The sequence below is a fragment of the Melampsora larici-populina genome (assembly GCF_000204055.1).
Source record: "Melampsora larici-populina 98AG31 unplaced genomic scaffold MELLAscaffold_95, whole genome shotgun sequence".
Taxonomy (NCBI): domain Eukaryota; kingdom Fungi; phylum Basidiomycota; class Pucciniomycetes; order Pucciniales; family Melampsoraceae; genus Melampsora; species Melampsora laricis-populina.
In genome coordinates this window covers 138,319-149,449 of record NW_006768859.1, presented here as the reverse complement: position 1 = coordinate 149,449, position 11,131 = coordinate 138,319, and the positions used below count along the sequence as shown (strand labels likewise).

The following is an 11,131-nucleotide window of genomic DNA, read 5'->3' as shown; positions in this document are numbered from 1 at the left end:
TATTGGAGAATCTATCACGCCGTGCATGAGCCATTCATAACACTGAAAAGGTCAAGGCTGGTGTGTGGGTAATGGTCAGCCACTTTTATTTAATTTTTTAACCCAAAAATAGTCTAACAGTCTACATTACTCTTTGTAGATCCATTCAGAATCAGTTCCCCATGGCTGTGTTGGATGTGTTGTCTCTGTCTGCAGAGGTATCACACCAAATGACTCCCAGACATGGGTCAAGGTTTCCTGAGGAATACGCACTGAAGGTTGCCATCCCTTCTATAGAATGGCTGAGTTTCACAAGGCTCAGCTTACACTACACAAAATATAATATTTTCCGGGCAGAAAATATAAATACACACAAAGATACTGAGCAGTCAGGAAGAGAGAAAAAAATACAAAACAATATGCATATTGTTCCTATGGTTGAGACCTTTGATTTGAGTATTTTTTTGTATTTTTAGTGTGAAAATTGTTGATTGTACTAACAAAAAACCTCCAGGAGCATCAGATTACAACCTGTAACAGATATTGGAATTTGGCCAAAGGGTGAGAAGGGGATAGTTTGAATTCTACTATCAGTCGTCTCTCCAAAAATCCATATACCCAATAAGCCATACTCTCGCATATCCCATGCTTTTTTCCGTCCATATTTTTTATGGGCGGGGGAAATTGACAGAAAACCCATATCTCCATCATTCCCCATAAACCATACTTTTTTGAGGCCAACCAGCGAATAACTTTTTTTGCAGTGGAGCTACAGATTTGATGCATTGATGTAACATTTGAATAAAGTGCATGGCTTTCTAATGAACTACTTAGTGAGTGTTTTGACCAAGAACTGCAAAAGATATGAAGTATTTTAGAATTGAAATTATCCCCTTGTCATTCATGAGCCAAATTCCAATATCTGTTACAGGTTGTAATCTGATGATCCTGGAGGTTTTTTGTTAGTACAATCAACAATTTTCACACTAAAAATACAAAAAAATACTCAAATCAAAGGTCTCAGCCATAGGAACAATATGCATACTTCGGTGTATTTTTGTCTCTCTTCAAGACTGCTCAATATCTCTGTTTGTTGGTTTTTATATTTTCTGCCCAGAAGATATCATATTTTGTGTAGTGTTATATGCATTGTGGTTTTAAAAATATGAAGAAATATGCCAGACAATCAGAATGCATCAAAGGGCCCTCCCATTATTTTTTCATATTTTTCTGACCCTTGCCAGCTTCTCTATAATTTTCTATGTCTACTCAATTTTCTAAACTCCACGGTAAATTTGCAATTTGGCGTAGTGATAATAGCTTTCAATGCTTGTCCGTGTTCTTTTTGTAAATTTGTGAAGAATGAAGTCTAGCTGTGATCTCAAATTCATATGAACAAAAAAGACATGCCTGCTTAGCATTTTTCAAACAACCTCAAATCAGGTGTTTGATATCTGCCTCAAAACTGTTGCCAAAATGATTGTAAAGTTCAAATTGGTTACAATTTCATCTGTCACAGATGTGACTGTAAAGGGTAAAACTCACTGCTTGTAATACACTTTGACTTTCAACTTTAGACTCCTTGTCGGATCACCCCTTCCATTCACCCCTCACCTCCAAATACACCACAACCATCAATCGTTTGATGCCATCTTGATCATCATGCCAAAATCCAAAAGTCAGAACTTGTTTTCTCTTTTCATCTCTCTTATTTTTTTAAATCATGGCTCCATGAATCTGATATAATCTTGTTTGTTTTTTAGCTTCAAACAACCTTAATGGCGAGGATAGTTCCGATGGTTTTCAGAACTCCAAGGATGATTCATTGCCGGCATCGCCTCTTCAAAAGTCCAAGAAATGTGGTCCACCTGTGCAAAATCTTGATGAGGGTGGTAGTAACTCACGTGCTCAACCAAATAGCACCGGAATCCATCCCAATTACAACCCTTCTAACAACATTTTCCTTCAGTCTCCAGCGTCATTGACTACAGTTGGCCTCACCTCAAGTGCACATCTGGAGTTGGTGGCCAAGCTCTTGAAAATGCCATGCAAAGTTCACAAGCGGGCCCTCAATATTTGTGAGGTAAGGCTTCCCTTCTATCGCTTTTCAGGCCTGTCTTGTCTTTATGTTTCACCCCACCAAGCTGAAAGTGTGTATTCAGGCCACTTGCCCAGAACATCAATTTGTTACAAATGTTGGCCTCCTCACTTACTCTCATTCACTCTCTGAGATGAAAAAGACTGCCACTGAAAAGAAGGCCAACAATTGGACCCCTGGCAATACCTTGGAGGTATGTTTGTTCTCTCTCATACACCTTCATCTACTGACCTTCCGGCTCGTAATCCAGAATATCCTTTGAGTGGATTTGAACAACCTCATTATGGATGTCCAATTGGATGCGTACAGTTGCACTCAAGACTCACACAAGCGTCCAATCAACTACTGCTCTGATAACCTATACAACATGAGTTCTCTTGTCTCTTTATTCCCCTCAAAAAGTTGGCGCGGGGTTCTGGACTGGTGGCGCTCCGGCGCGCCAAATAAGGCTTGCCACAATCCGCGCCTTGGCTGGTGGCGCGCCGGCGCGCCAATTTTTTTCAAAAGTCGCTTTTTTTTCTTCAAGACTATCATTCTCAAGGGTGGAACACCATTTGTTCTTTGATTGCAATCACAAAAATGATGTAGATTGGTCTAGACATCATTTAAGTTCCACTCAATATCTACATCTTCAATTACAACAACTTCACGACCCAGACCGTTGATATTGACAACGTCGCCTGCTTTAAATTGGCCCAAATCAAAAAACTCGTTGATCAGCCCATCAAAACTGTCATCAATGATGTTGTTGATGTCAGCTATCTCTGCAGAGTAAGCTCCAGCCTCAAAGATGTCGAAGTCGTCGGGTTGATTGAACAAAGGAGAATTGTTCGGTTGATCAACCCAGTCGTCTTCTGTATTCGCGACCGGGGTGTCTTTTGGGCGCTTAATGACTGGTTTTGAGGCCTTGATTCTATTTCCTTCCTTTGAAAGGGCTATATGAAGCTGTGATAGCATCTTCAAAAGAGCTACTCTCATCCTACTTCGGCGCTTAGTCTTTGTTGCAGACATCTGGGAGAAAAGACTCTCAATCCCGCCGGCGTGGGGAACAATTTCCAAAACTCGGATTGCAAGTCGTTTCAAAGGGTTTGCTCGAGAAGTTGATGGAATAGCACGCCAGTAGTCAATAGGTCAATCGACTGAAAGTTAAAGCAATTCAATGCTCAGCATGTATGACATCGCTTTGAACTGTAAAAGAGTCTCGTTATTACCTTTTGATTTGGGGCTGTACTGACCACTTTGTTCAACATGTGCCAGAATTTCTTGCTTGAGGGTGTGAGCATCTTGCAATGTGTAATCCCATTGTTTGGCGAGTGATAGGATCATGAGGATCATGTTTTCTAATGGATACTTTGCCAATGTAGCAAATCGAATTTGAGTTGGAATCAGGAACAGTGAGATGATGTAGATGTTGTCTTTAAAAGCTTGACGCCGCTTGTGGAGAATCTGAATGCAGTGATCTTTGAATTCGTGGTAGCGATCATACACTTCGAGCTTTCTCATTTCAGTGTATACATAAGCCAGTTGATACCAGATGTCGGAATCACCCTATGTTATGAGGGGGCTGGTAGAGACACATAAGCTCCACATTGGACTCGCCCCGTGGTGTAGATACACGTGGCTGTCCCAAAGAAAGATGATATTCATATATGTAATTTTGTTAAACAAGATCTTGAAGAAATCAAAAATGTGATATTGGTGAATCATCAAGAGAAAAAAATGATACATGTAATTTTTGTGAACAATCAAAAAGTTGTTTTTTAGTCTTTTTTTGTTGTAACCTTCAGTTATGACTTCTGATAGTAATTGAGAGTCTCATAGCTAGTCTATGAAGTTGTTCTAAGCCCAAAAAAAATCAAAATGAGAATTGTATAAAATTTTCCCAAAGGAAATCTTCAGCAACCCTGTGCCAGCAATGCAACGCGCCGCAGCACACCCGTTTTTTGATGTGTTGCTCCACAACACGCAACACCAACAAGCAGTAGACACTGTGTTGCGGGAACTACCACAATGACAAAAGTCAAGGCTAGGCTGTGTGGCGCCTTGACAGTTGCGCAACGCAAAAGGCGCAACAGCGCCAAAAAACATCAATTTCCAAGTTTTTGGGGGCAGCAATGCAACAAACATTGTTGTGGCCCAAAAAAAACACTAATCTGAGTGATCTTGTTGCACCGCGGGTCAGGCCGCAACCTGAAAATTGATTCTACGGTGTGGTGCGGTCAGAAAAACCCAACGCAACCGCAGCGCAGCACACAACACCTGCGTTGCTGGCCCAGGGTTGTCTTCAGTGTGGGAAAAAATTATTTTCTCCAAAATTTGTTCAACTTTTCCCCAGGGGAAATTACCTTTTGCTGGCAGTGGCGCCAAAGCGCTACACTTGTTAAAATGGGCAATATAGTGGAGCGCTGGGGGTGTTAATGCTCCACAGTTGGACCATGGGCTATATAGCCATGATACAAGCCTCTCACCGGCATTTTTCATGGCTTTACACCATTTACTATGCAATTAAGCACTTAGACAATTTGTAGACCACAAGTTCAAAACCCATGATACAGCTGAAATTTCAAAGAAATATAAAAAGTCCAAATTTGCACAATAAAAGCTCATTGCTCCCTCTCTTTGAAGGCAATGGGCATTATTCACACCCTTCAACCAGTTGAACCAGGTAAACCCCAGGGCCAACCACTTAGAGTGCTTTGGTGATAAAAACTGTATGATCCATTGAGTATAAATGAAATGAGAGGTAAAGGAGAAGCCAAAGTTGAAATCACATCATGGATAGTAAGCAATACAACAAGGGTTAACATGATGTCTACATGAGTATTCCAACACTCATTGATATTCTTATTATTCATGCAAGCAATTAAAGAAACAAACTGTTAAGGATACAGGATGAACTCACCACAGGATTTATGAATTTGAACCCCAAAAAATACACAAGGTGGTTTCCCGCTAGCTCAAAATCAAACTATGTGCATGCAACACCGGGTCAGCTGCGCTGCAACGCGCTACGACCCAGTTAACCGCAGACGCAGCGTATTTTCACAGGTACCCACTGTGTTACCTGGTTAACGCAGCGGATTAAAAAGATAAGGATTTTTGGAATCCTCGTAGCATTGGGCCAAACAGGCACGCTCCGGGAGCTAACAGCTACTTTAACTGTTCTTCGTATACGCGCTGCGCCCCAAGCTACCGCTACAGCTACACCGCCAAAAGGTGTAGCATAATGAAAAGAAACTAAATAAATTCGATCTGAAATAAGTTAACGAGAGTATTGAAATAAAAAGCTAATTCAAAAGTAATCGATTCGAAAAAACATAAAGTAAAGAGGCAGCATAACAATGATGAATAAGAAATTAATTCATAGATATTCCCATCAGTTTGAAAACCTTCACAAGGTCTTCAAATCCTACCCCGAGCTCCACACCTTCCCTTAACCACATCCTGCTTGAAACCAGCATCTCGATGGTTCAAGCTATCAACGCGCCTCGACTGGATGAGCAGACGTCCGAAGCACATGAAAATATGCGTTCAGCGGCGCACGATGAACCTGACGACGCCAAATAATCTTTTGCCATTCGAGCAAGGACTTGATAAGCCTTTTCATGCACCTTTAAACATATTGATTGAAAGTCAGTCACACTGTTCAGTGTAAAGTGTTTCGGGAAGAAAGAAACAAACTCACTTTCCACCATCGAAGACTTGCTTTGGGATCCTGAACGTCAAAATCTTCGGTTTTCATTTTGTCACTTCCTCGTAGATAGTTCTTGAACGCCAAGTCCTCAGATACTTCAGCCTCGGGTTCTTCTTCAGAGTCACTGAAGAAGATATCTGGTCTTGGCGAAGATGTAGGAGAACTCTTTGAGTTTTTGGTGTCGAGCTGTGAAGACGTTGGTTTGTGTGAAAGAGGTGCTGCCAGTTCATACTCCCGGTGTAAACGACGGAGAGTAGCTTCAGCATTCATGGTTTCCTTTGCGGTGGTTCCAACCCATTTCACAAAAAACTTCAACCTGAAGAAAGGATGAAGTAACGTGGCCATGACCAGGGTCTCGCATTCGAGAGCCTCGCTGAGATACTCAATGGTCTTCTCATGCATCCTTGCAAGCATTGGGTACATTGCGACGGTGGTGTCAAGCGGCTGGATTTTTTTGGCCAGCGAGTTACGTATTTCCACATATTTAGGAATTACCATGCATCCGGTAGGTCCATCGGCTTCCATGAGCAAGGTTATCTTTAAGAAAGGCTGTGAGATACAAAGCAATTTAAGGTCAATTAGATAGATGTAATACAAAGATATAAAATCACAAGGTATAAATGAAATTACCTCCAGCTCATTGTTGATCTTACGCACTTGTGCCCACTCGGCCGTTGTCATTTCCAATTCGTGGAAATAACCGTCAGGTTTCTTGTTCTTGCGAGTTGGACGATTCTTTGCGTGCACCTTGTTTAAATCATCTCGACAAAGTTGATCGATTACCTGGAAAAGAGCATGATGGATGTCATTTGCTAAATAGCTGAATCCACAAGACAAGAAGAAATTTGACTTACTTCTCGCGCCAGCCAAGCTTTGTGGCGACTAATATACTTGATATTCCATCCAATCCCATAACCTGCGATGAGTGACCCGCTGAATCCCTTCTGCACGCTCACCCGTTCAAACTCCTTGCGCCACGCGGCTGACCGCGTGATTCGACGAGTAATAAAGTCCACCTGTTGGTCACAAATCAATCAGTATTCAATAATCATCACACAGATAGAGATGTGTGCTCATTATCATACCTTTCGCAATATGTAATCTAGATGGTTAGCTTCTCGACGGTGAGTCGGATGCGCTTCGTTCTCTTCCATTACCATTTCCGGAAATGCCTCCTCTTCAGCGTCAGCCGCATCCCACTCGGCCTCATCATCAAGGTCAGCAACCACCTCTTCCGGTTGTGTATCAACAAGGTCTTGTAGATCGTGCTCAACATCTTGATCTTCGGTTCCATTCGGGTTGGATCGGTCAGGACCAGGTTGAGGTTCTTCTTGGACTTCTTCTTCGTCTTCCTCAGCAATGTTTTCAAACATTGGGAAATGGCCTCAATTGGATTCCTTGACTTTCAATGGTGGAGGAGCTTTCACACCTAATGCTGCCAAGCCAGCATTGACGATTAAAGCTATCTTATGACAGAAACAGAATATATGCATACTATTGGGATTCCATTGATAACCGGCGACGTCATCTTGTTTCAAGAACTGGCTGTGCATCTCCCAAGCCATTGTTTTGTTATTTGAACCGGAGTTGGTTGTCTGGCAAAGCATGTGAGACAATACAGCCGAGAAAATGATGTGAGCTCGACTTGAATAAGTTTAAAATACTTAGTGATAAAACATAATGGTGGCACTTATCTTTTGATAGAGTCCATGTTTCACCAAAATGTTTACCATGGGCTCGGCAAGCCAAGGCCCATGGTGATGCCAAGCAATTAACTTAAGGGTTAAGTGCCGGACTCGATAATTCCAGTCATCGTCCACAAATGTGACCGCAGCGCCGATGAAGGCGTGGCAATTACCCTTGGTCGTCCAGCCGTCGTGAATTAGATTGAATCGTGACTTAAGAGCCTGTGTCAAGAATCGAAAAGATGTGACAAATAGATGGTCAAAACTCTCAGTCACCAATAGAGAAGGTATATTGGTAAATGAAAGACGTGACTTACTTTCAACTCGGAGAAAACATTGGACTTGAGAGACAGGTTCACTTGCTTTGACTCATCTGCGGCCCTGTAAGGTTCGTGAGAACCTTCACTGGATACGACGGACGGGACACTGTGCAAGAGCACAGCAAAGGTTTCTAGAACCCAAGAGAGCTAATCTGTAAATTTCAATATCGACGGAAAGCGCTGGTTCCGAAGGATAAAGGGCAGGAGATTAGTCCCGATATCTCTAAGGCAGGCTATCTAGTAATCAGAGAGAAATTGAGAAAAGAGAAGTAATGAAATCATACCTGGTTCCGAAGGATAAAGGGCAGGAGATTAGTCCCGATATCTCTAAGGAACCAGAAGCAAGAAGGACTCGAAAACAACTTTATAGATAATGAAAACAAGAGGCCTAAGTTAAGTGTTAATTATTAAGTGTTTGTATTTGGTGATGTGTAATGACCATAGGTCTTACAGTCTCCCCTCCTATAAAAGGAAAAGAGCATGCCCTGCATATACTCTTCCCGTAAAAAATTGAAATGAAAAGAATAAAGTAAAAAATTCAGAAACAAAAGAGTCCCTTCGAGGAAAAAGAAAACAAAAGGATGTTAATTTTGTAAAGAAAATGCCATGAGGCTGAAAAGAAACAGAAGAGAAAAAAGAAACGAGAACAGAGAAAAAAGGAAAAAGAAAAGCAAAAGAAGCTGAAAAAAAAAGGTGAATTGAAGGTATCCTCAATAGGGTGAATATTGTTGAATATGCTTCGTCGTCGTCCAACTGTTTCGGTCATCTAGGAAGAGAACGCCAAAAAGGTTGTGCTCACAGCGTGGCCGAGGTGTTGTTTTTTGACTAATTTTTTTTTTCGTAGTATACTACGGCGGTGCATACAGAGGAGAGGAACTTACTTCCGGACCTCTTGAACCAACGTATTCACCCCGCCAATCCTTCTTTCGACATACGGCTTTACCTTCGACACATGAAAGACATTGTGACGTCTGTCGCCTGACGGAAGTTCCAATTCGACATTCTGGCCGTGGTTTGAGGACTTCACAACTCGGTAAGGGCCCTCAAATTTTTCTTTCAATTTATCTACCCCTCCTTGATGTCTACCCCTCCAGTCACTCGAGTCCAGTAACGCCCAAGAATTCGGCTCCAGTGGCTCAGCTGATCTGCATCGTTTGTTGTGCTGAACCGCCTGCTGCACTCGGCTTGTCCACAGCGCGTCGCGAGCATTTGCCCAGGCGTCCTGACGTGTCTTGAACCATCGTGTCAGAGTCGAGGGGTCCGATGCCTCTGGTTCCTCCGCTGAGAGTAATCGTTGCTCGCGCCCAAAGATAAGTTCAAATGGAGACTTGCCGATAGCTACGTTAGTCGCTCCATTGATGGCATATTCCACTGCTGCCAGGGACTCTAACCACTTCCCTTGCCTCTTAGCCGTGAAGGACCTCAATACTTGCCCTACTGTGCGATTTGTACGTTCGCTCCTACCGTCGGCCTGTGGGTGAAACGCTGTGGACATGTGAAAGCTGATGCCGCTGCGTCGCATCAGGGCCTTCCAGAAGTTCGAAGTCCAGGTTTTATCGCGATCACTGATGATTGTGGCCGGCGGTCCAAATGTGCTGGTCCAACTTGAGAAAAGGCGAGTTGCGGTTTTCTCAGCGGTGTCTGTCTGTCCACATGGAATGAGTTTAGTGAACCCCGTCAGCCTGCACGTGACCGTCAATAGCATGTCGTAATTGTTCACTTTCGGTAAAGGCCCAATAAAATCAATTGCAAGGCACTCAAGTGGTTTGTTGGGAATGCTTGGTGTTAGCATCTTTCCTAACGGTGCTTGCGTCGGGCTCTTCGTCTTCTGACATACATCGCATGATCTTACGAATTCATTCACATCCTTCGCCATTCGCGGCCAAAAGAACTCTCGACGTAGATCCGTTATCGACTTAATATAGCCCAAATGGCCTAGTCTTGAGTGCGCCTCATTCACAAGTTCCATCCGCAGGTCATCCACACAGGGAATATACAGCCGATTGTCGATGAACAGGAGACCTTCTTGAATCGAGCAGTCTTCACGCAATGGTAAGGCTGAAAGGACCGCGCTATAAAAGGAGTCACCTTCATAACCGTTGCAGATTCGTTGCTTCAGTTGTGGTGAGAGAATTGGCCCGGCTTCCACTAGTGCTGCAATGCATTCAATACCTTCTACTTCCACTTCTTCCTCGTCACTTCCCTTCCGCGATAAAGCATCTGCCACACCGTTATCTTCCCCTTTCACGTACTTGAAGTCTACATCGAAATCAGCCAACGTTTCAATCCACCTTGCTTGTCTGCGACTAAGATTACGTTGCTTCAGTAGATAGGTTAAAGAGTGATGGTCACTCATGATGTTAATCTTCATACCTAACAACATCATCCGCCATTTCTGTAAAGCATGCATCACCGCTAATAGTTCTTGTTCGTGCACCGGGTAGTTCTTCTCGGCTGGCGACATTTGTCTCGACTCATACGCTATTGGTGATGCCAGTTTCCATTCCTTGCCTTGAAATAACGCTGCTCCTAATCCTGCACCACTTGCATCAGTGAAAAGCCACAGCGGGTCGTCCGAGTCGAAATCAATGTTTTTCAAATGTGGCAGCGTTGTCATTAGGTGTTTGATGTTCTGGAAAGCTTCATCTTCTGCGCGTCCCCAGACGAATTTTGATGGGTCCAGTTTGGTACTGGTGAGCGGTGTGAGTTTGTTTACGTGCTTCTCTAAGCCCCAAATGAACTTTTTCATCCATTGTACGGTCCCCAGAAATTTTTTGATGCCTTTAGCTGATTTAGGTGTCTTCCAGTTTACTACCTGTTCTACTTTCTCTCCATCTACTCTAATCCCTTTTGCTGATATCCAATGTCCTAAAAATTTTATTTTGTCCCTGAATAATTTAGTTTTCTTCTTGCTGCAATATAAGTTAGCTTCCCTTAGCTTCTGAAGGACCTGACGAGTATGTTTTTCATGTTCCTCAAGTGAATTTGAAAAGACTACAATATCATCTAAATAAACCACGCAAATTGAGTTCAAAAGGTCCCCTAATGCCTCCTCCAGTCGTCCTTGATGCGTACTTGGTGCGTTTGTCAGCCCCATCGGCATGACACACCACTCGTAGAGTCCCCATGGGGTATATACAGCCGTCAAAGGTATATCAGCTTCTCTCATCCGAGTTTGAAAAAAGGCATTGGTGAGGTCGATGATCGAAAAAAACTTTCCTGTAGCCACCAGCCTGACCAACCTGTCCACATTTGGCAATGGCGCACGGTCCCTCACGGTCAGGCTATTCAAGACACGGTAATCGCATACCCATCTTGGAAGTTCGGTAGGGTCCTTCTTCGGAATGATCAAACT

General features: G+C 43.1%; 1 protein-coding gene across 1 annotated transcript; it reads left to right on the top strand.

Moving 5' to 3' along the window:
- Positions 1 to 1,641: 1,641 nt before the first annotated feature.
- MELLADRAFT_113812 (uncharacterized protein) lies at positions 1,642 to 2,339 on the top strand (the record flags this gene model as incomplete). Its single annotated transcript, XM_007418544.1, has 4 exons — positions 1,642 to 1,657; positions 1,743 to 2,062; positions 2,091 to 2,270; positions 2,328 to 2,339. The coding sequence occupies 4 exons, from the start codon at positions 1,642 to 1,644 to the stop codon at positions 2,337 to 2,339; spliced, it is 528 nt and encodes a 175-aa protein (XP_007418606.1).
- Between the last annotated feature and the right edge of the window lie 8,792 nt (positions 2,340 to 11,131).